This window comes from Babylonia areolata, chromosome 10 (genome assembly GCF_041734735.1).
Source record: "Babylonia areolata isolate BAREFJ2019XMU chromosome 10, ASM4173473v1, whole genome shotgun sequence".
NCBI lineage: Eukaryota > Metazoa > Mollusca > Gastropoda > Neogastropoda > Buccinidae > Babylonia > Babylonia areolata.
The window spans coordinates 13,686,376-13,712,894 of record NC_134885.1 but is presented as its reverse complement, the minus strand read 5'-3'; the positions used below and the strand labels follow the sequence as shown (position 1 = coordinate 13,712,894).

At 40.1% G+C, this 26,519-nt stretch overlaps 1 protein-coding gene across 1 annotated transcript; it reads right to left on the bottom strand.

Annotated features, from left to right (window-relative positions):
* Positions 1 to 1,384: 1,384 nt before the first annotated feature.
* On the bottom strand, positions 1,385 to 26,373 carry LOC143286804 (cytosolic non-specific dipeptidase-like). Its single transcript, XM_076594600.1, has 14 exons — positions 26,234 to 26,373; positions 23,257 to 23,380; positions 19,755 to 19,925; positions 19,100 to 19,180; positions 18,021 to 18,095; positions 15,505 to 15,585; positions 11,615 to 11,688; positions 10,944 to 11,018; positions 9,108 to 9,252; positions 6,866 to 6,965; positions 4,697 to 4,868; positions 4,224 to 4,309; positions 3,122 to 3,288; positions 1,385 to 2,521 (listed from the first exon to the last, which is right to left on the bottom strand). The coding sequence occupies exons 1-14, from the start codon at positions 26,248 to 26,250 to the stop codon at positions 2,453 to 2,455; spliced, it is 1,437 nt and encodes a 478-aa protein (XP_076450715.1). The 5' UTR covers positions 26,251 to 26,373; the 3' UTR covers positions 1,385 to 2,452.
* Positions 26,374 to 26,519: the final 146 nt, after the last annotated feature.

The window sequence follows — 26,519 nt, the reverse complement described above, 5'->3', positions numbered from 1 at the left end:
ATGAGAAAGAGAATGAAGGGGGTGTGGCATACCATGAACCAGTTTCAGTGTGTGTGTGTTGGGAGTTTGGAGGGGGGGGGGGGGGGTAGGTGTGTGTGTTTTATTTCAGCTTCTGAAAACAATCAGAAATAAAATGGTAAAAAAAAAAACACAACAGTCTTTTATGCAATGTGTTTCAGGTATGCAGCATGGTGATGATCATGATGTTCGTCCTGGACCATCTGGAGTTGACAACTTGCCACAAACCTGCAGCCAAAGACCAGCAGCAGCAAGACCAAAGGGCAGTAAATAAGCCTCCAGCAATTCTGGATTACAACAAAAACGTGGGTGCCATGGACCATCATGACCAACAACTGCAGCCCTACGATGCCACAAAGAAAACCCAGAAGTGGTACATGTGTGTACATTTTCTACAAATTGCCATGCTGAATGCACACATCCTCAACAAAAAAAGCAGGCAACAGCAGTACATTCCTGGACTTCCAGAAAGATGTAATTAGTGCCATGATTTTTGGTGACCAAGACCCAGACGCTGCTAAAGATGGCCACGCTGTTCGTCTGTGTAGACACTTCATTGATGTCATCCCACATACCCCACAGAAGGCCCGGCTACAAAGGAGGTGCAGTCTGCTGGAAGAAAGGGCAAAGAAAGGATGTGAGGTTCTACTGCCCAGACTGCCCCACAAACCGCACTGTGTCTTGAAGACTGTTTCTGCAAGTACCACACACAGCGTTTTTACTGGCAATAGATGCTGGGTGAGTACACCCTTTTAATTCTTTGTGTGGACTGTGTTGGAGACTTATGAACCTGGACACTGTTGCACAACCTTTGACAGTGTGTGTGGTTGATCACAACAGTCACAAGAGAGGCTTGTTCATAACCTGGTTGTTGTTGTAGCACCTACATGATGGAATGACAGACCAAATTTTTTTTTTATTGCATTTTATGGAATTTTTGTGTCAGATTGACTCATTATTTGAACATGTGAGTATTAAAAACAAAATCTTGGTTCATTTTTCTTTCATTTGATATATACTTTTATGCACTTATCTTCAGTACTTTTTGAAATATAAGCAAATTAAAATCATTGGCGTGTTTTTCTTGTTCTTCTGAAAATTTTCTCAGTATAGGCAAAAGCAAAACATACTAGCAGAGAAGGGGTTAAAGTTGCCTGGTCAATTTTTTATTTGACATTGAAAAAAAAGTATTGTGGCATCAGTGTTACACATGCAGAAGGCTAACCATTTAATATTGGTAACAGGGCAATTCAACTTTAATTAAACCTGGGGGTTTTTTGTTTGTTTTTCTGCATAGTTTCAGTACTATTTAATATGTAAAGCATATGTTTAGAAGAACAAAAATAAAAACTTCCATCCTGAGAATCTGTATTTTAATAGTTTAATTGAGCTAATGAAAGCATGATCCATTTGGAAAGTGGTACTGCAGTGGACGGTTATTAATCATCATGGTCAAAATTAAAATCCAACTAACTGTGCCCACCCACACCCAAAACCCACTTAATGCTGATTCACAAATGTCAAAAAAAAATCAATGCTGACATAATGCTAAGATGTTAAGCTAATCAAATAAAATTGCACAGATACAATGGAAAAAAAATAAATGAATAGACTAGAAAATGTAATCTGGAACAATAACAGAAATCTATCCACAAAACATTTGTTCAGAAAGCATCAAATCATATACCTGTCCATTTTAATAATGACAATAACAAAACATTTTAGTAATGACAATAACAAAATTAAATCTTACACTCCAAACTGGGAAAGCCTTGTTTGATGTAACAACTGCATATCATGTTTGACAATGCAGACCATATGAAGCATAAATGTTAAAAGAATAAAGTATCTGATAAAACGATTACACAAAGCACAGAAAAAGGAAATTTTCTTCCTAAAATTAAGTTTAAGTAACATACTTGAGATGGCTGCCGTAAAAAGAGGGCACTAGTTAGGGGGGCAAAGGGGAAGTTACCTACTTCCGTGAGGTTATCAGCCGTAGCTACTTTAGTTTTCTCCGCATAGGCGGATTGTAGTTTGCACAGGACAGGAATGTCAGACCCCTGCCGGAGTCTGCACTAGTGGGTCACGGTTAAGTATGTGTAATTAAAAGCAATATTACCATTTCTTTGCTGCTAAAAGTGAGTGAGAGTGTGTGTGTGTGTGTGTGTGTCTGTCAGAACATGACTTCTCATTCACTGTACCATTTCAATAGTCTTTTTCAAGGCACAGAAGTATTTCAACACATACTTTCCGTATGTATTCATTTTCACCCAGTTTCCCAACCTTCCTCCCACATAAAAAAAGAAACTCACAATAAAGTAACAGACGAAGATATATGGATCTTAAAAAAGGCTAATACCAAAAACAAAAAAAAATGCTGCTATAAAACTTAATGCAGCTGCAGGAATGCTGACTGTCCTGTGTGAACAGATCACAGAACCTTGTGCTGGTCATCCTTGGCCTTGGAGATCTCTTCCATGTAGGCAGCAAGAACCTTGATCTGCAAAACACACATGGACATGTAGCACTGTTTTCCGCATACCTGTATTTGTAATTTAAACATATTCCAACACATGCCAGCAAGAACAAGCACATACAGAAGCACACATAAACAGGGTGAATAAAGATGTAAGTCCCCTCACATCAACAGTAAGAAGAAGTGTGTTACAGTCAATAAAGAGTATGGAGACAGGCAACACCTGGCAGAAGCTGTCTAAAACAGCACAAGACAGATAGGTGTGGAGGACTCTGGAGGTGGTCGTATTTGCAACAGGGCACAAAGAGGATCGAGTCAATAAAATCCAAGCAGGTAAACATGTAATCTTAATCATCTTATGCTCAGACATATGACTGAACATGTATGTATATAATATGTATATATTTATGCACACTAATTTTAACCAAACATAAAATGCACAAAATCCCTGCCAGAACAAAAACCAACTGACAAGCACAAGACATGCAAAACTCAAAATAACTAGACATGCCCCCACCGCACATCTCCCCCCAACCCCCACTACTTTCCTACACCTCCCCCCTCCCCTCACAATAAATACATTCCCCAGAAATAAATTCCACCCCAAGAAATTTTATGGCTTACTCCATTGATGTAGTTGGTGCGGTTGATCTTTTCATTCTGGGAGTGAGCACCATCGTCACTGGAGCCAATGGGCAGAAGTATGACATTCTTGCCAGTCGCCTCCTGGAAGGTCAAGGTCACTGGGATGCTCCCCCCTTCACGGGTCATATCGGGCTCCACTCCAAACACTGGCAAAAATACGGTTTATGTGACAATTCAAAGGTGGTGGTCACAAGTTACTATCAATATCTTTACAGTTTATGCCATGCAGTAAGTACAGAGAATATCTGATGAACTGCTATTATATCAATTTTGTTCTTTTTTTCCCTGATGAGAGACCATCAGCATTTGATTAAATGTTCATTATTTACAAAGATTTTGGCAATCTTTTCAGTTTCATGAAGTGTCAGTGCATGCGAACTGATCCATATATTTCAATAAAAGATGCTCGACCTTCACATAATTCCAATTTGCGGATCAAGCCTTGACCTCTATCCATAACTCTATGCCACCACCCCACTCCACCCATTCCAAATCAAGAACCCAACACTTAAAGGTCTTTTAAATCTACAGTACAGCACCACAGTAAGCTTACAACTTTATCACTGGTGTCTCCACTGTCCAAAGCAACTGAAAGAAATGTTCCGTGAGCGACTGACAGCCTTTTTTTTCCATGTCCAAAATGAAATCCTACCCGAGTACTTTGCAACTGCTAAAACAAAGAGCTTTAAACTTGATCAACAACTAAAGCTGGGTGTTATTTACCAGTTTTTGAAAAGTTCATTACCTAGTTTGGAATAACTTTTTTCCAAGATTCTTCCTTCATACCAACCTCCTAACAAAAGGGCTATCGAGAAAAGTAGGGGAGAAAACTCACCATTCTGAGTGACTCATTCATCTTCCTTATCTCTGTTGTGAAGAAGAATCAAATAACACCTGGTTGATTCAATCAGCTACAAAGCACTAAATTATCAATGGTCACTGCACTGGTCAACATAATGGTCAAACTGTAACTGCATTGTCAATGAAGCACAGCAAATACTACAGGTAATGATCATTTCACCTACCTGTTTTGGGATTTTTTTTTATAGCAAATATTACAGGTAACGGTCATAGTACCTACCAGTTTTAATGGCTTTTTGGCCAGCCACATAGTTGGGGTGATTGTAGTCACTCATCCATGGACGTCCTCCATGGCCCATTGACACCCTTCACACAGTGAATGTATATCATCATTTTGCTGATATTGCATGTTTTTCATCATTTTGCTGATAGTGAATGTATATCATCATTTTGCTGATAGTGAATGTATATCATCATTTTGCTGAATGTATATCATCATTTTGCAGATAGTGAATGTATATCATCATTTTGCTGATAGTGAATGTATATCATCATTTTGCTGAATGTATATCATCATTTTGCTGATAGTTTTACAGCCTAATCATCAACGTAACTAGGTATCAAAACAGTCAGGTCTCACTTCATGCTGTTGGGACTTTGCTGATAGTTTTACAGCCTAATTATCAACATAACGAGGAATCAAAAACAGCCTAATTATCAACATAATGAGGAATCAAAACAGTCGGGTCTCACTTCACGCTGTTGGGACTGCCGCTCTCCTTGTGCTGTTTCTCCAGGTAGTCCTTCACGTGTTTGGCGATCACCGCGGGCTCCTGGTCCGGCACCAGGCGGATGGAGAACTTGCCGATCACCTTGCGCGGGATCACCGTCTTGCAGCCGCTGCCGCTGAACGCCCCCTCGATGCCTGCAGGGGAACACACACACCTTGACTCATTCTGCTCCAGGTACCAGTCGACTCATACCATGATTACTTCCCCTCTGGACCAGGTACTGGTGTTCTCTTACCAACACACTATTCTAATTTTCCTTTATTCTTGCTTGGTACAGGTGGCATTCTAAACTGAACTGTTTATGGATTCCGGAAGCAGGAAAATGAAGCTTTGTTCGACCGAATAAATCAACAATTTTCCATTGATTTTCGCCGTTTTAGTGAACCAGTCTGTTTTTTCTGCAGTGGTCTCATGGAGGGAGTGCTGGTCCAGGGGAGTTGTAGAGGGCATGTAGCTGTGGGGCGGAATGAGTTAAAAATAGTTCAACAGCACAGGGGCTGGGAATTCATCTTCACCGTGAACGGGAATGTTGGAGCCAATTCTCTCCTTCCACCATTTCTACCAATTTTTGACATTGCGCTCTCTCTCTCAGTGTATCAGTATTTTTCATTTCCAAGATCTACTTCTAATGGAAAAGCTTTTGACTTGTTTCGGTTTTGTTCTAAATGTAGGGTGTGCCTTTGTGTGTGGATTGTGGGAGCTATGCTGCGAGTGTAGCATGTGCCTGATTTGTTTGTGGGATTGATGTAGTGTGCGTGTGCATATGCGTGTGCATGTGCGTTAATTTGAGTATGAGAGAGAGAGAGAGAGAGAGTGTGTGCCCGTTTGTGTGAATGCACATGTGATTCCACTGAGTGATGCTTTGTTTGTCAGACAAACTAACATATATATGTCACACGCATGTGCGAATGTGAATATATTTATACATGTGTCTGTGAGATGCACATAATGTATATGGGAATTTCACTGTCATTTGACTCGTTTATCAACACCGCCACATGTTTCAGGTTTCCTGCATGTGTGTTTGATACTTGTTCCGACTCCAGTGTCGTGACACTGATGTGCATTTTGACAGAGTGCCTTTACCAGTTAGTTCCAGTCACTGCCACAGGTATGCTTGAAGTCTTATTTTTCTTCCATGTGTGCATACATGGAATCTTGATTCTGTATACTAGTATAGGTACAAATTCAACTGACTTACAAACTGTATGATTTGGTAGATTTCAACTGCTGATGTTTCCACAAGTTATTCTTGTTATCATCACTCAAGCATGAGTGTGTGCATACACATGCCTGCTTTCTCTCACATATGCAAGCATGCACATACTGGCTTACACACACATGCACAGACTCATATACACAGAGCAATGTGAAAAAACTATGGGTGTGTGGACATCCATTATGTACTAAAAAGAAGTTTACAGACGGCGTACAGTGATGGTTAAAACTATGACATTGCTCACTGCTTTTAGGTAATCACAGAATGGCCTGTTCTCTGAGTTCTGTTTGACTGTGTATAAATCGGGTGCTTTGTACACCTTGCACAATCTGCATCAATAAATCTCAGATTATTTTGTTTTTCCATTTCTGCAGTCATTCAAGACATGGCCTGTCCCTGAATTTTCTGTACAAACTGAATCATCACTTGATCCTGGATACTGTCTGTGATCATTTTGCCAGAGTAAAGGCAGTAAACAGCTAACTTGCACATTTGTTATTTTGTCATCTATACAACACTACACTCGTCAGTGCCCACGCACTCCTGTAGAGACAGTTCATCAAGCCATGAACTGGAGGTAGTCATCCGCGCCCATGCACCCTGGTTCAGGGCCTCTCTGTCATCTTCATAAAAATAACTTTCATCAAATCATGTGATTTTCCACATTAGATAAAGCATTTCCATTCAACCCCAACCCCACCCCATCCACATCAGACAAAGCATTTCCACTCTAACCACCCACTCCACCCCAAAGTCCCAAAGAATTACAGAGATTCTATGTTCTGACATTAATGAGTAAAAAACATCTCCACACGCACAACAATATCTTAACTTGGAAAGGAGGAACTGAAAATAACATTTTTTTAATCAAATAAAAAGTAAAAACACAAGCAACACAAAGTGTTAACGAACCGTGCAGAGAAAGGGAGGGGTAGCGCCACCTGTGCATCAGAACTTTCTCCTTCTGGTCATGGATCAGTTTCTTGGCGCCAATGTCCGCACGATAATCTTCCTGAAATGGACAGAACCTTTCTTTTCAATCTTTCTTTCTTTTTGAACAGATCTGCTGATATAGGACTTGAACAAAAACACAAATGACAAATAATTCTCTTGAGATTTTTTTTCTTGATAGGGCAGCTATCACCAGGTCACATACTGATATTTGGAAAATATTTCAAAATAAACCAATTAACGCCTATTATTATTCTCTTTTCTGCTGAGTATACAGAAATATCAATGCCTAAGGAATCAAAATTAGACAACTTAGATCTCCCCTTTCCCTCTACAATGAAAAAATGGGAAAAAAGCAGTGATATAACGGCTGCACATTGACAAAAAGGAAAAAGTTTTACAAGGAAAGAGACTGAGGGAATATCAAATTAAACTTTTCAAAGCCTGTTTCTTTCTCACAAATACTGATAAACATGCATCCTCTGAAGTAGGCTTATTTTTTAAATGTCACCAAAGAAACAAATATACTGATATATTTTTTTCAAATTTGACAGTTCCACAGATGAGATTCTCTTTTTCTATTTCAGTCTGAAATACAACCACAGTTACATGCTATAGTATAGCTATACAGTCTGGAATAGTCAACATACAACCACAGTTATATACTATAACTATACAGTCTGGAATAGCCAACATACAACCATAATTGTAAGTAAAACTATAATTATACAATCTGAAATAACTATTAAAAAAAAAAATCAAAAAAAATCCACAATTATAACAATACAAATAAAATTATGCAAAGTTCCTACTTTCCAACTCCTCCTGGATTTTCAGATAAGTCTAAAAACTCTTGCACCCACACTTCACACACTGATCCTACATCACAGTTAAAAGTGAAGAAGAATGTATCCTACATCACAGTTCAGAACACAGTCAAAAGTGAAGAAGAATGTATCCTACATCACAGTTCAGAACACACAGTTAAAAGTGAAGAAGAATGTATCCTACATCACAGTTCAGAACACAGTTAAAAGTGAAGAAGAATGTATCCTACATCACAGTTCAGAACACAGTTAAAAGTGAAGAAGAATGTATCCTACATCACAGTTCAGAACACACAGTTAAAAGTGAAGAAGAATGTATCCTACATCACAGTTCAGAACACACAGTTAAAAGTGAAGAGTTAAAAGTGAAGAAGAATGTATCCTACATCACAGTTCAGAACACAGTTAAAAGTGAAGAAGAATGTATCCTACATCACAGTTCAGAACACACAGTTAAAAGTGAAGAAGAATGTATCCTACATCACAGTTCAGAACACAGTTAAAAGTGAAGAAGAATGTATCCTACATCACAGTTCAGAACACAGAAGTGAAGAAGAATGTATCCTACATCACAGTTCAGAACACAGTTAAAAGTGAAGAAGAATGTATCCTACATCACAGTTCAGAACACAGTTAAAAGTGAAGAAGAATGTAACAAGGGGCGAAAACTGTGACACTGAAAAGGGTCAGCTGCACACAATTCCATCAGGTTGCTCACAGAGTGACCCACATCAATATAAGGACAATATTGCTCTCGTCAGTCACAAGTGTGATTTTTACGGATGTGGAGTCTGTGTTGAATATGACGCAGCAACACACTGAACAATGAAGCCTTCTCAAATGAAACAAACCCGCCCCTTCTCTCCAACCCACGCACCCCCACATGAAAAACAAGAGAGGCAAGGCCTTCACGACTCACTTATGATAAATTAAGTCCCCTAGCATTAATTACAGAGTAATTTCCCTTTTTTAAAAATTCCATGCTTAGCAAAAAGAAGTTCCTGTTTGAACAAAAAATGATAATAATGACTCCTCTTGTTGTTGTGTCAGAATAAGAGGTCAAAGTGCCAAGTTTAGAGAATACAAAAAATATAAATATAACAGTAAATGCAGTTTGCATATAATTAGGCTTCTTTTTTTTATTTTTTGTGCCCATCCCAGAGGTGCAATACTGTTTTAAACAAGATGACTGGAAAGAACTGAATTTTTCCTATTTTTATGCCAAATTTGGTGTCAACTGACAAAGTATTTGCAGAGAAAATGCCAATGTTAAAGTTTTCCACGGACACACAGACACACACACAGACAACCGAACACCGGGTTAAAACATACTCACTTTGTTTACACAAGTGAGTCAAAAAACCACCTCAACTCACGGGGTCAAAGTCGATGGGGCCATACAGAGCTTCCTCTTCTGGTGTGAGAGGCTTGACAGAGTCGCACACCCCTGGTACCTGGATGTTTCCCTTCACGTCCACTAAGGAGGACATCAGATTAATGACGTCTGTCATCGCTTCATGACTGCAACATGAACATCAGGACAATGTCTGTCATGGCTTCATGACTGCAACATAAACATCAGGACAATGACGTCTGTCATCGCTTCATGACTGCAACATAAACATCAGGACAATGACGTCTGTCATGGCTTCATGACTGCAACATAAACATCAGGACAATGACGTCTGTCATGGCTTCATGACTGCAACATAAACATCAGGACAATGACGTCTGTCATCTCTTCATGACTGCAACATAAACATCAGAACAATGACGTCTGTCATCGCTTCATGACTGGAACATAAACATCACAACAATGATGTCTGTCATCGTTTTATGACTGGAACACAAACATCAGATTAACCCTTTCGCTGCCAGGAAAATAAGATTTAAGTGAAATCTATTTGCCAGGGTTTTTTTCACAAAAAAACAGGTATAAATTTTCCAAAAATTCTGTGCTCTTTGTTATTGGAGAAAGACCCATATAAGTATATATTTTCTGAAATAAATAAAGAATACAAAACACATGATGTCTTCCCATTTTATATATTTTTAGTGACATGCTGTTGTTTTGAAATCAGTGTTTTGTTTTTGTCACATTTTCAATTTGTTCATTACAAACATTAGTCAGGTAATTTGCACTAAAATATCGTATTTTCTGGACAAATGGACATCTGCACACACAAAATCATATTAGAACAACCACAACATAAAAAAAATTAAAAAGAGATAGATACAAAATGCACTGTGACTTCTCCAAGTGATAATGTGGATGAGAGGCCACGCCCCCTCAGTCTGCACCCCCCCCTCCTCTTCACCCCTCTCACACAGTCACTTTATCCGGTTCTCATCAGACTGCGTTGCCTGAGTGCCAAGAAAATCACTCACACTGTGTCCTGCTAATAATTTGGTCACTTTATGTCGTCTGCTAAGGTTTGTTCAGCTGGCATCACTCACTGACAGTCGTATCTTGGCCACACTCTTGATTGCTCGCTTTATTTTCGATCAAATCATCCTATAAATGTTCATCAATGTCTTCTTCGAATTTACGCTTAAATTCTTTCTGAGCATCAGCTAAAGAAAGAAATCTTGGTTGATTTAGTTCGCCACATACATCTACCTATAGTATGCCTGATATTTTGTACAACTATTTGTATTTCTGCCCAGGAAATTACACAGCTCTTTACATTATGGTAGGGCTATCTGTTCTGTGTTCCCTAATTAATACAGTCATGTACAATGTACCTACTGTCTCACATACCTGCTTCTTCTGTTCTACGAACTCACAGAACTGAAATGCCAGCACAGCTCACATGACTGCACACCATGCCACAGTAAAAACAACTCTGAGTTGACTTCTAAACTCTAAGTAGAAATGAACTTTCTCACTGATCACCTCCATGTACTGTCATTCCTGCAGTGTCCAGGTAGTGTTAGGTCCTGTCCCCTTACTGCACAGGCTGGGTCACACAAGTGATCATCATAGCAGCACAAAGTCTGCTTAGCAGTAAAAAAAAAAAAAATTTAAAAAAATCCTACATCTACAGCAGAATTAGAGCAGAATTTGAATGACTAAACCAGTTTAGCACTGCTAATATAGCTTGTACAACCCAACTGTCCTGGGATGGGTTATTCCTCTGAATCACATCACATGAGGGGGTGGTTGACATTCAACACAAATAACTCACTCACTCGCACACTGATCAACTTACACTGTTCCTCCATAGAGACCCGAGTGGAGATCCATGCTGGCACACTCCACCTCAATGAAGAAGTAGCAGATGCCTCTGTCAACAGGGAAAACTGAATCATACACATTACTGACACTGTGGCACAAAAGTGATGAGAAAAACATGTCAAAATCACTAATATTCTCATATCTAACGTTGGCAAAACATAGTGATTCTGGTGCACACAGCCAAGTATCAGACAGTTCACACACAGCTACAGAAGTGTGCACATGGGCATACACCCACTCAAAATATGTATGTATAGGTACACCTATAAACATAATCACACTCACACACACACATACACACTCACATTCATTTATGCATACACATAACACATTATTATAAACACACATAAAACTGGCTTGCTCAATTGTATGTAGCAAAAACACTATCAAGATTCATTACATTTTTCAGCCCATTGATCATTTGAAACAGTGATGTAAATGGTTACAAAACACCACTGATAATGTTTTGTGTGTATGTTTTGCATATGTATGTGTGTGAGAGAGTGAGTGAGAAACTAAGCGAATGCATACACTATACTTGTGAATATTACTGTGTCTTTCACAAAGTAAAAAAAAAACCCAAACCAACCCAAAGTGGATTCAAACTCAAAACCTTTCCCAGTCAAACCATTCAGCAGGACAAACCTGAGGCCGTAAGTGATGCAGGGTTTTTTCTTCCCCAGCCAGTAGTTGTCAGAGATGCACACGTAGTCCGTCCCCTGTGGCCACAAAACCACACTGTTAAAGAAAAAGGACCACAGCAAAAAGAAATGACTCATCAAAGATGATTAGATGTTTAAATTTCTGCCTGTAGAGACATCTGTCACATGTATAGCACTTGTGTAAGTACATTAGGACAGGACTTCTTTAGCACTTGTGTAAGTACATTAGGACAGGACTTCTTTAGCACTTGTGTAAGTACATTAGGACAGGGCTTCTTTAGCACTTGTATAAATACGTTAGGACAGGACTTCTTTAGAACTTGTGTACTGGTAAATACATTAGGACAGGACTTCTTTAGCACTTGTGTAAGAACATTAGGACAGGACTTCTTTAGCACTTGTGTACTGGTAAATACATTAGGACAGGACTTCTTTAGCATTTGTGTAAGAACATTAGGACAGGACTTCTTTAGCACTTGTCTAAGTACATTAGGACAGGACTTCTTTAGCACTTGTGTAAGAACATTAGGACAGGACTTCTTTAGCACTTGTGTACTGGTAAATACATTTGGACAGGACTTCTTTAGCACTTGTGTAAGAACATTAGGACAGGACTTCTTTAGCACTTGTGTAAGAACATTAGGACAGGACTTCTTTAGCACTTGTGTAAGTACATTAGGACAGGACTTCTTTAGAACTTGTGTACTGGTAAATACATTAGGACAGGACTTCTTCAGCACTTGTATACGTACATTAGGACAGGACTTCTTTAGAACTTGTGTACTGGTAAATACATTAGGACAGGACTTCTTCAGCACTTGTATACGTACATTAGGACAGGACTTCTTTAGAACTTGTGTACTGGTAAATAGATTAGGACAGGACTTCTTCAGCACTTGCATACGTACATTAGGACAGGACTTCTTTAGAACTTGTGTACTGGTAAATACATTAGGACAGGACTTCTTTAGAACTTGTGTAAGTACATTGGAACAGGACTTCTTTAGAACTTGTGTAAGAACATTAGGACAGGACTTCTTTAGAACTTGTGTAAGTACATTGGAACAGGACTTCTTTAGAACTTGTGTAAGAACATTAGGACAGGACTTCTTTAGAACTTGTGTAAGTACATTGGAACAGGACTTCTTTAGAACTTGTATAAGTACATTGGAACAGGACTTCTTTAGAACTTGTGTAAGAACATTAGGACAGGACTTCTTTAGCACTTGTCTACGTACATTAGGACAGGGCTTCTTTAGAACTTGTCTACGTACATTGGGACAGGACTTAGTGCACAATTTTATTGTTGTCCTGTCCAGTTCATGGGTTTGTGTTGTAATATTTTCAAATAAAATACTGTTTAAACCAAGAAATGATTAACAACAGATGAAACATCCATGACCACAATAAATCCACTCATCTATTTATCATTGTAGCGTATAGCGCCAGCTGACCACACAAGGCCATATATAAAAATAAAAGGCAGTTCCTCATGCTCAGAATGACAGAAGCCTTCAATCACATGTGAAGCAGAATACAGAATAAGGTCTATATTCAATCTATTCATATCAAAGTAAAACTTTCCTGGTAAAAAAAAAAAACAACACCACCACCACCACCCTCTTCTGTTGACCATCCAAAATGTTAGTATTTCAAACTACTTCTAAAATGACAAACAAACAAAAAAACAAAACAAAAAACCAATAATAAAGCCCTAACAATACAGATTCACAGAGATTAATTCTGAAATGAAAAATCAAAGGAAAGAAAACAGCAACAAAGCACAATATAATATACTAAATGTCAAATATAAACTTTACATTTGAACTCAACAAGTCCTACTCCACTATCTCTGGCCACCTCCTTTCCCTTTGCCCCATCTGACAGAGACATGAACATGGACTGTACAGACACTCAACACTGCCAGGTACAGATCTGACAGAGACATGAACATGGACTGTACAGACACTCAACACTGCCAGGTACAGACCTGACAGAGACATGAACATGGACTGTACAGACACTCAACACTGCCAGGTACAGACCTGACAGAGACATGGACATGGACTGTACAGACACTCAACACTGCCAGGTACAGACCTGACAGAGACATGAACATGGACTGTACAGACACTCAACACTGCCAGGTACAGACCTGACAGAGACATGAACATGGACTGTACAGACACTCAACACTGCCAGGTACAGATCTGACAGAGACACAGACTGTACAGACACTCAACACTGCCAGGTACAGACCTGACAGAGACATGGACATGGACTGTACAGACACTCAACACTGCCAGGTACAGATCTGACAGAGACACAGACTGTACAGACACTCAACACTGCCAGGTACAGACACTCAACACTGCCAGGTACAGACCTGACAGAGACATGGACTGTACAGACACTCAACACTGCCAGGTACAGACCTGACAGAGACATGAACATGGACTGTACAGACACTCAACACTGCCAGGTACAGACCTGACAGAGACATGGACATGGACTGTACAGACACTCAACACTGCCAGGTACAGACACTCAACACTGCCAGGTACAGATCTGACAGAGACATGGACATGGACTGTACAGACACTCAACACTGCCAGGTACAGATCTGACAGAGACATGAACATGGACTGTACAGACACTCAACACTGCCAGGTACAGACACTCAACACTGCCAGGTACAGACCTGACAGAGACATGAACATGGACTGTACAGACACTCAACACTGCCAGGTACAGACACTCAACACTGCCAGGTACAGACCTGACAGAGACATGAACATGGACTGTACAGACACTCAACACTGCCAGGTACAGATCTGACAGAGACAGACTGTACAGACACTCAACACTGCCAGGTACAGACACTCAACACTGCCAGGTACAGACACTCAACACTGCCAGGTACAGATCTGACAGAGACATGAACATGGACTGTACAGACACTCAACACTGCCAGGTACAGATCTGACAGAGACATGAACATGGACTGTACAGACACTCAACACTGCCAGGTACAGACACTCAACACTGCCAGGTACAGACCTGACAGAGACATGAACATGGACTGTACAGACACTCAACACTGCCAGGTACAGATCTGACAGAGACATAGACATGGACTGTACAGACACTCAACACTGCCAGGTACAGACACTCAACACTGCCAGGTACAGACCTGACAGAGACATGAACATGGACTGTACAGACACTCAACACTGCCAGGTACAGATCTGACAGAGACATAGACATGGACTGTACAGACACTCAACACTGCCAGGTACAGATCTGACAGAGACACAGACTGTACAGACACTCAACACTGCCAGGTACAGACACTCAACACTGCCAGGTACAGATCTGACAGAGACATAGACATGGACTGTACAGACACTCAACACTGCCAGGTACAGATCTGACAGAGACACAGACTGTACAGACACTCAACACTGCCAGGTACAGATCTGACAGAGACACAGACTGTACAGACACTCAACACTGCCAGGTACAGACACTCAACACTGCCAGGTACAGATCTGACAGAGACATATACATGGACTGTACAGACACTCAACACTGCCAGGTACAGATCTGACAGAGACATGAACATGGACTGTACAGACACTCAACACTGCCAGGTACAGACCTGACAGAGACATGAACATGGACTGTACAGACACTCAACACTGCCAGGTACAGATCTGACAGAGACATGAACATGGACTGTACAGACACTCAACACTGCCAGGTACAGACCTGACAGAGACATGAACATGGACTGTACAGACACTCAACACTGCCAGGTACAGATCTGACAGAGACACAGACTGTACAGACACTCAACTGCCAGGTACAGACCTTCAGAAAGCTGTCCTTCAATCTGAAGATCAAATCATCCAGCCCCTCCGAGCCACTCTCTTCCATACCTTCGAAGACGAACTGAAACACACACACACACACACACACACACACACACACATGATCTTATACATACACAAGCATACAAACGCATGTAAGAATGCATATACCAAATGACACATCAAAACTGGAAATCAATGATAATCCAAAATCACTTGGTGAATGGACAGTTTCTTGACCAACCAAAAGCAAAAACTAACTAAACACTGTCCATCACTGACTGACCAAACAAAGGGGAAATAATTACAATACCAGTTACAAAAAAACAAGGGAGAAAGTATCCAGCTGACCAGAAAGCACAAAGCAAACTGAACAAGTAGCATGGATAAACACAGACCAACACAAAGTGTGTGCATCTTTCAGGTTTCACCACAAATCCACTGATCAACTGTCTGAATTGTCATGAAATATGATCATCCATTCATGCATGCTAAGCATCTTGATATTCACCACAAATCCACTGATCAACTGTCTGAATTGCCATGAAATATGATCATCCATTCATGCATGCTAAGCATCTTGATATGCCTGGTGTGGACCATGTAACTGCAGTCATGTGCAGACACAGTGACTCAGTGACTGGGAACAAATGCTGTGGCCCATGTGTGGACAAACGTGAATACAAATAATGCTTTGAGCTCTTAGCACAGACACTCAGCTTTCAACTGTACATGCTTGCAGAAGTATGTTTCAAAAACTAATTTTTAGGGCATTGCAGTTTACGAGGTGATCGGATGTACACGAGTGGGCTTTTACATGTATGACTGTTTTTACCCTGCCGTGTAGGCAGCCATACTCCGCTTTCGGGGGTGTGGATCCTGGGTATGTTCTTGTTCCATAGTCCACTGAATGCTGATATTAACGTGCATATTTGATCTTCTGCTTGCGTATACACACTAAGGTGGTTCAGGCATTAGCAGGTCTGCACATATGTTGACCTGGGAGATCAGAAAAATCTCCACCCTTTACCCACCAGGCACTGTCACTGAGATTCGAACCCGGGACCCTCAGACTAAAAGTCCAACACTTTAACTACTCGGCAATTGCGCCCGTTTCATGTGGTCTAAAACACAGAACTGTCCAAATGAACAATTTTTCACACACTTTGATATTCACTGAATATCAGTACTGGCAGGCCTTGTCTCAAATGTGGCTGACTTGCCTTAGTGAGTGAAATACCAAAAATTTAAAAAGATAAATAAAATGTACACTTTCTTGGTATGGGTCTGTCAAAAACTAAAAACTGAAGGGAAAGAAAGTTCAGAAAAATATTTCTGTATTTTGAATATTTGCATTCACTCACAAATTTGAAAATGAGGGTGAAAGACAAAAAAAGCAACCCCCCCTCCCAAAAAACCAAACAAAAACTGTTCAATGAAAAGAAAAAAATATATAATAAAAGAATAACTATTACAAAATGAAAGGAGAAAAAACTACATAATCATCTGCTGGGGAACTCTCTCAACAGAAATGATATGCATGATACAGCTTTATTCTGACTGATCTCAAAATTTCCTGACCAAGAGGGGAACATTCTCATGTCTGATCTTATCGTTTGTGAGGGTGCGGGGGGGGGGGGGGGGGGGGGGTTGCTGCACCATCATCTGCACAGTTCCACTGGCTGTACTCCCATGTCACTCACTCCAAGCCCCTCCCCACCCCCCTTATCTATCCCCCAACCACCACCACCACCACCCTTATCTATCCCCCTACCACCACCACCACCCTTATCTATCCCCCAACCACCACCACCACCCTTATCTATCCCCCTACCACCACCACCACCCTTATCTATCCCCCAAACACCACCACCACCCTTATCTATCCCCCTACCACCACCACCACCCTTATCTATCCCCCTACCACCACCACCACCCTTATCTATCCCCCAACCACCACCTTATCTATCCCCCAACCACCACCACCACCACCACCACCTTATCTATCCCCCAACCACCACCACCACCACCCTTATCTATCCCCCTACCACCACCACCACCACCCTTATCTATCCCCCTACCACCACCACCACCACCACCACCCTTATCTATCCCCCAACCACCACCACCACCACCCTTATCTATCCCCCAACCACCACCACCACCACCCTTATCTATCTCCCAACCACCACCACCACCACCCTTATCTATCCCCCAACCACCACCACCACCCTTATCTATCCCCAAAACACCACCACCACCCTTACCTATCCCCCAACCACCACCACCACCCTTATCTATCCCCCTACCACCACCACCACCACCCTTATCTATCCCCCTACCACCACCACCACCCTTATCTATCCCCCTACCACCACCACCCTTATCTATCCCCCAACCACCACCACCACCCTTATCTATCCCCCAAACACCACCACCACCCCTATGCAACAGAGCCACACAAAAGAGATCATGTGGTCTTCATAGTTACAGAGGTAAAGTGCTGATGCACAGTACCTTCAGATTGACTGGAATGTCCATTTTCAGTTCCTGCATGGCCTCTACAGCGTTGATCCAGTCCAGAACTGGGCCCTGGGGGGCAAACAACCTGCATGTGTCAAGAGAATAAGGCGTGCGCACGCACACATGCATGCACACACACACACACACACACATTTCCTTCATAAAATCAGTCAAAACACTGTCAGCAAAATTCATCTTGTGATATGTGGAAAATTTTCTGTATAATACCAATAAACAGTCAACATTTTTTTTGGTGGGGGAGGGGGGTAACATGGGGGCGATCTGAAAAAAGAAATTACCACAATTTTTTTTTTTTTTTTTTAATAATAATAATACGGATTCATAGGATTTGTGTGTTTAAGTATGTAAGTGTGTTGTTTTCTACTCTGTTATAAATGTATGTAAATTTCAAAACAGAATAGCCAAAATTCAATGGCATTTTGAAATAAATCTAATTAAATAACCAAATGAATGTTAACTTAACTTCAATAGTTTTACATTACTTATGACAAACTGCTGTCTGCCTTACCCTGGCACCTTTCAATGTGGCACAGTGCCAGCAGCGGCAAGGCTAGATTTCATCTTTTTATATCTAGGCTTTCCACAGGCCTGAGGTAACAAAAGCTCCACACTTTTCCCAAAATCCAGCATTACATTTTCCAAGACCCCAACACAAAGTCGCATATGAACACACAAGCATGTACAAATGCATAAATATAGATGATAGACTGAGGTCCCATGTGCAGTACACACACCTGGTGCAATGAAAAAGAACCCATGGCAACAAAAAGGGCTGTCCTCTGGAAAAATTGTAAAGAAGAAACCCACTCTGAAAGGTACACAATAGGCATGCACTCAAGGCCTGACTAAGTGCATTGGGTTATGCTGCCAGTCAGGCGTCTCTAGCAGATGTGGTGTAATGAATATGGATTTGTCCAAACAGTGAAACCTACTTCACAATTAGTGTTACTGAAAGTGAAACTGTAGAAACCCTGTATATCCCTACCTATCTGTATGTATCTACAGATATCTATATCTCCATACATATATATGGATACTGACTGAAACAATACCTTGTCATCTGTGGATCCTCGTCCATACAGCTTCCCATCCACTTCCGTTAACTCAAAGGGTTCCGTGTCCCAGCCATCACTCTGCACAAAATATGGCAACAGCTGTAGCTGCAGTAGTAACAGTAACTGGAGAAGTAGCAGCAGCAACAGCAGTAACAGTGACTGCAACAATAACAGCAGCAGTGGCAGTAACATCACCAACAATACTAGCAGTTGCAGAAACAGCAGTAGCACTCATAGCAAGAACAGCAGCAGTTCTGCATGGTGCACTGTAGTCATCTGAGAATCTCACTGTTGTCATAATATTGTCATATTCAAAACACGGAAGTGTTACTAGTACAGCAAAATTACTTCAGATCATTGTTCATTTTGTTATCACTATCATTTTCATGGCAGTAGTAGTAGCAATGGCAGCAGTAGCAGCAGCAGCAGCAGTCACTGTAATTCAATATCTTATTTGGTATTGATGAAGCAGATGCACTTGAGATTTAGTAGTACTTATCATAGCAGCATAAGTGGCAGTACAACAGTCATTATATATTGTCAGATTTCATGTTAGTCACCAATCTATGTCAGACTAACGTTGAGTTATAATACTAACAATGACCCAAGACCCAAACTTGTTAACACACACACACACACACCAAACACACACCTTGTCAGCTGGCTGTACATCCAGATGACCATACACCAGCAGAGTCTTTTTCTTGGGGTCACTGCCCAGTTGGCCGGTAAGAACTGGGGGCAGTTCCAGTTTGGAACCATCAGGTAACGTCTGCTCACCTAGTTCTTCCAGAGAACATTTTGCACCCACCTTCTCCAGCAACTGTGGAACAAGACAGATATTTGCACATCCAACACACACACACACACACACACACACACATTCAGGCTGATCCAACAAACAGGGCACATGCATGCATTTGTGCAGCTTCACTCTCACATAGCTCCCACAATCCATACATACACATACAGGGATTCACCTGAACATTGGATATCAGACACTGGACCAATAGCTCTTGAAAATGACAAACATTTTCAATCAAATAGGCAACTTGTCATAATGATAATTTTTTGCCAAGTCAGACAAGGCCATCAATGATTATGACTGCTTTTACGGATTTATAAGCACTGCTGAAGTTATGTCAAGCTTAAAAGCTTATCACCCATACTGACCATGTTTGGACAACTTGAGCACTCAGTCCAAGGGAACTAACTCTGATGGTCCATTCCAAAAGCATGCTGCCACAGAAGGAAGTAGTTTTCATTCAGCCAGTGCTTGCTCAATGATGCTATGTCAGATAAAGATGAACTCCCCAACCTGGAGACTTTGCTTGATTATGCACTGACTTTACCATTGCACTCAAGCCAGTAGTAAACAGACTTCAGTGCCCCGAACAGAGCTGACAGCATACTGTGCACACTTATCAGCTGACACACACGTCAAGCTGTCGCGCCTCATTTTGGAACAGAAAAACAGGCATGACTTTCCATTTCTGACCGTTCTGGTCAGGTGCAAGTCAAGTAAACCAAAACTTCTCTATGATCACACACCTGGACAAAACGAATAGTCACTTGTACATGGCTGTCTGGACCACACATGTAAAAACAGTGAAGTCCAGTCCAAATCAGTTGATCAAACCAGTAAAATCAGGCTCTTTAAGTTTCAAATCTAACTCTAAGTTAATTTAAAAGATGTTATAAAAAAGAGTATTTGATATTTCATTTCTACAAAATTATACTGTAAAAATCTACATTGTAGGGTTTTGGGGGGATTTTTTTTGTTTTTGGTTTGTTTGTTTTTTTGTTTTTGTTTCAGTTGTGTGTATCTTTCTTTGCACAAATGAAAGCATACATAAAAAAAATAAACAAATGAAACACTGATTTTCCCTGAGCACATATACAAGTCCAATAAATTTAAAAAATGTCCCATTGATTTTTTTCTGCGCAAGGACATATGTCCTAAGCTTTTGAATTTCAGATCAAACCCTGCAAACACCCTGGACAATCATATATACGCACACATTGACCAGCTCCAACAATACACACACAAGCACACATACATAAGCATGTGCGCACGCACAAACACACACACACACACACACACACACACACAACCAGCCCCAACAACATACATACACACACACTTGCTAAACACACACCAGCACCTATGACATACACACAATGACACATGTACATCCACACACAAACATACTGCTGTAGTTTTGCTGCTGTGGCTACACAAATCTAGAGAGACCCTATTCCATTTAGAAGAAATCTATTCATTAATGACCTGGAGATGATGCCAATACTCGTTTGATTAGAAATGGATTGTGCTCTTCCTTTCAGGTAAGACTTACAGATGCTCTTTTTCTATCATTCCTTCTGTGAGGCAATCAATGGTATGGTGACCTTGCACCTGGCATTCGGGTTACTTTCTTAAGATTTCATATTTTTCCCCACATGCGACCTGTTCATTGTTGTTACATTACTAACAAGTCTGTCATCTCATTTGTTCCCTTAACCCTCAAAGTGCTGGATATAATAAAACATACTTACAGAAATCATGCTTAAAACAAAGGGATAGTTTGCCTCCGCTACCTGTGCTCTGATTTGGGGCATTTGTATGCTTATCAGTAAGAATAAATAGGTAAACCTATACATTTTTGGAAAGTAGAATGAATGAAGAATCAGATAAAAGTAAGAAAAAGGCTGTACCTTGTAAGTAGTTGGAGATATTCCACAGGATATAAACAACAAATTTTGCAAACTTGTTTTCCAAAAACGTCAACCACAATGTTTATAGGTATTTTCACATCTTTTATAGAGTCAAAATCTCAAAATTGGCATTAAACTGTGCAGAAAATGTTCTGGCTGCAGAATCATGAAATGAATATAACTGAAACAATGAAATTATAAGCACTGTATTATTTGTTTGAGACACACCCACCGACGCCACGCACGCGCACATCTACAATACTTTATGCAATCACAGGCAAAAACAGAAATAAATGTTTTCTTTTAGCTCATGTTGCTTTCAAAAGCAGCAAGAATGCTTTAAATCAAAATAATTTCCAGTTTTCTAGCTTGATTTGGTCAAGAAATCACAATAGACCCATGCCTAACCCACTTTACCACCCCTCCCCACCCCCATCACCCACCCCCCAGTTTTTGTGGCTGGAGACACAAAACTGAATGAACAACAAGCAAGCCAGCATGCCCAAGTGTCAAAATAACAAAGCCGTTTTCACCAGAATCCCTGTCAGCAAATGAATCATCACTGGTGACAAGGTCACTCATTTCCTGAGCTTTTTCAACTTCAGTGTCACTCATTGTTTACAAAAAATACGAAGATCTGGACTTATAAACTCGGTCAAAGTTTGTGCAAACACAAGCAGGGAGGCAGTAACACCAGAACGAGGCAGTTTTACGAAGGCTGCCGAGCATAGCCGTACGATGTCGGACCTTATGTAAACAGAACCACGATCGTGGCCCATCGCACTTTACCGGGAAAGCCACGATCGTGGCTCATCGCGCTCTCCGGGTTAACAAGATCCTTACTATCTGAATGAAAGAAGAATCTAGTCAGAGTCTACTAATCTAGTCAGAGTCTACTAATCAGAGTCTACTAATCTAGTCAGAGTCTACTAATCTCGTCAGTCTATAAATCTCTTGACATTGCCTCTGGGTCATTACATTTACAGAAAACAAACTGAATACACCAGAAAACTGCATACAAGTAAGAATGAATAGAACAAGTTAGACTATAATTCTCATGAGTAAAACAAGTTGACTATAATTCTCATTGTGTCTTAGTTTTTGTTGATGCTAAGTTCTCCCATTGTGTCCTGGTTTTTGATAACAAGCACAATTTGAAATCTGATATTTAGGAATATGAATAAACAAACACTTATTCAGGCATGCACACACACACACACTATTTCTGTAGGTAGTGTGTTTTTGTGTGCATGGGTGTGTGTGCGTGTGCGTGTGCGTGTGCGTGTGTGTGTGTGTTTGTGTGTGTGAATGTGTGTGTGTGCATGTGTGTGTGTGTGTGTGCACGTGTGCGTGTTGATAATCTTTATCTGGTCTCAGAGCTTAGATTTATTCAACTCAAAACAAATATAATTAACATTGCACAATTATAACATGTTTACCTCTTTGACCCACTCCACCATACGGCGGATTTCCGGCCTGGTTTCTGGCCATGCTGATACACTTTTGACTGCCACTGCTTCCCTCAAACGGTCCACGTAATACTCTTGTTTTTCATCAATGTGTCTGTGGTAAAAATTACAAGAACGAAAAAGATGAAACAAATTATGACTAATTAGTGACAATTATACATATATGAAACAGGAAACCAAATCATTTTTCTGACCCTATATTTTAGCTGGCTTTGTTCCTATCCTACTACTATATATTCTGTGCCATCTCAGTGACACTACCCTTGTGTTACTCATCCCAAATGGCTTATCCAGTATCACACATATGCTTGCTCCGTCTCAATCCCAGCATCAGACATTTAACTATCATTATATGTATTCATAGATGCCATGAAGCCACACACCAGCAAAGTCTCTGTGTGTGTGAGAGAGAGAGTGTGTGTGTGTGTGTGTGTATGTGTGTGTGTGTGTGTGTGTGTTTACATGCACACACTTCCCATTACCTGCCATTGACACTACTTCTTCAGTGTGATCTATTTTTTCATCATCTAAAGATTTCAGTCTCAAATGGGTGAAAAAAAAGCCATTTAGAAAGAATTTATGTTTTTTTCATTTATTAATAGACCTTTAATCCCTTTTTTTTGTAAGCATGGCTTTAAAGTGAAATAATGACACAACATAATCAGAACATTAATATAATACATACAGATTGTGTGTGTGTGTGTGTGTGTGTGTGTGTGTGTGTGTGTGTGTGTGTATAGTTGTAGTTGTAGTAGTAGTAGTAGTAGCAGCAGTGTAGGGACTGGCATTTGACTGCCTAGGCCTCGTGGCCTTTTTTATGTCCCCTTCAATATCAGTCTCCTTTTATTTGTGGGATACATATGTTTTCTTTTACAAGTACTGTAAATCACTCATCAAAGTCAATAAATTTTTCTTTTAAATTGATGTTCATGTCAAGATGATTTTTGAACACATTAGTATTTTGTGCAAGTTTAGTTTCAATAGGTAGTGCATTCCATATTTGTGCAATTCTATTAGCTAATGAATTTTTCCTTAGGTTAGTATTACAGTGCTCTTTACAAATCTTCATCATTGAATTTCTTGTACTCTCATAATCTGACATTCTAAAAATATTACTCACATTGACTTCATTATAGCAATAACATTTTATTTGTTTCTGTTAAATCCCCTCTTTGCCTTCTACCCTTTAATGAATGCAGATTGAAGTATATAAGTCTATGTTGACAGCTCACAGATTTGCATTCTTTTAATAACTTAGTTGCTCTTCTTTGTACCCTTTCTATACCTATAGATTGTCTCTTGAGGTATGGGTGCCACACAATATTACCATATTCCACTTGTGATCTAACCAATGCTTTATACAGTTTAAGAAATATATCTTTATCTAAATAGGTAAATGTTCTCTTAATTATTCCTATCATCTGGTTGGCTTTATTTATTATATTATGTGTATGTATGTCAAATGATAGTTTATTATCGAAAGTTATGCCAAGGTCTTTCTCACTTTGACATTTCTCAATGTCCTGTGTGGTGTCTTCTATTATCATATGGTATTTGTTTTCTGGCTTTTTTCTTCCCATGTGCATTATTTTACACTTTGATACATTAAAATATAGATTCCGTCTATCAGTCCAGTCCTGTAACTTATGTAAGTCCTTTTGTAGTGTAGTATTATTTTGTGCATTGCCATAAAGTTTAGTATTATCTGCAAATATTTTGCATTTGCTTTCTATACTTTCAGGAAGGTCATTTATGTATATTGTAGGAAGCACTGGGCCAAGTATGTTACCTTGTGGTATACCACTAACATTTTCATTTGTTGACATTCTTTCTCCAATTCTAACTACCTGTGTTCTTTCTGACAAGAAGTTTTTTGTCCAGTTCAGTATGTTTCCAGTAATACCATATGAAGCTAATTTTAATGAAAGTCTTTGATGTGGTACAGAGTCAAATGCTTTTCTAAAGTCTCTAAAGTCTAAATAAAGTATGTCTACTGGTTTACCCATATCTATCATTTTTATGAGATCTTCAATTACTTCAAGGTGTGTGTATATATATATATGAAGAAATAAAAAGTTCTCAGCTTTGCCAAAAATTAAGGAATACTTAAGAAATGGAGCGTCCAGGATTTTTTCCTTTTGAAACAAGACCACAAATCCCAAACTATCACCTGCAGTAAACAGAGACAGAAGAGGTAACAGTTTAATGTTAAATAAATCACATTGCAGACTGAAAGTGCGCAGTTCCTTCTTTACAGAGCAAGTTGTTAATAAATGGAACAGTTTGCCAGACAGTGTTGTGACTGCCCCAACCATGTCATCTTTCAAGACTAGGTTAGACGCTCATTGGGCCAACTCTCCAAGCATTTATGATCCAGTATGCTATCATTAGGCCACGCATGCTGGTATACTGTATCCAACTGAACGATGAACAAGCCTTCACAGGCCTCAAACGTCTGATTCCAGTTCATGTTCAAGAAACACACACACACACACACACACACACCAAAACTAGTTTGTGGTGTTTGTTGTGCTCCAAGACGTGGATGTCCTGTCGATGGATAGCCTACACAGGTCCACGATATCTGACCTTTGGACAATGGAACTCGTGACTTGGAATCATAAATTTACACTTTACAGTGGGGGTTCGTCTGCCACTTAAAACCATGTTTCATTTTCAAAACTTACACAAAACAAAGACACAGATCTGGGCGTACTGCTGCGATATGTGTGCGCTCGTTTCAACAAAGGAAACGCTTCGCTGAATATGAAAGCACTTCGGATGACAGTGTTCATTCGAAGAGAACCAACACTTCTAAACTGTGACAGGAACAATGGGAGAAGCAGACTACACCGGCACCCGGAAATTTTTAACCGGTTCTTCTAATATCTTCACTGCTTAATATGTTCCAAATACACTCTTCACGCAGGTTTCTTTTCATACTCACTCAAAAAGTTTCTCCATGTTCACTTGTTAAGTGTCCTTCTCAGTGAAGACTCCCTCAGCTTGGAGACTGAACAGTGCAGCCTACTTTCTGTCTTGAAGAGGGGCGAGTGCAAAATCGGCAAGTGTTGTTGCGTGCGCATGTGCCGCGACCTCCTTATGGCTGAAACTGTAGTTCCGTAGTCTGACAACTCTAAAGAAATAAAGCTGTTTAAATGTATGCATATGAAAATACTATGAAATATTCTAGAATTGGTTATATGTGCATATTTTACGACAACTACACGCAA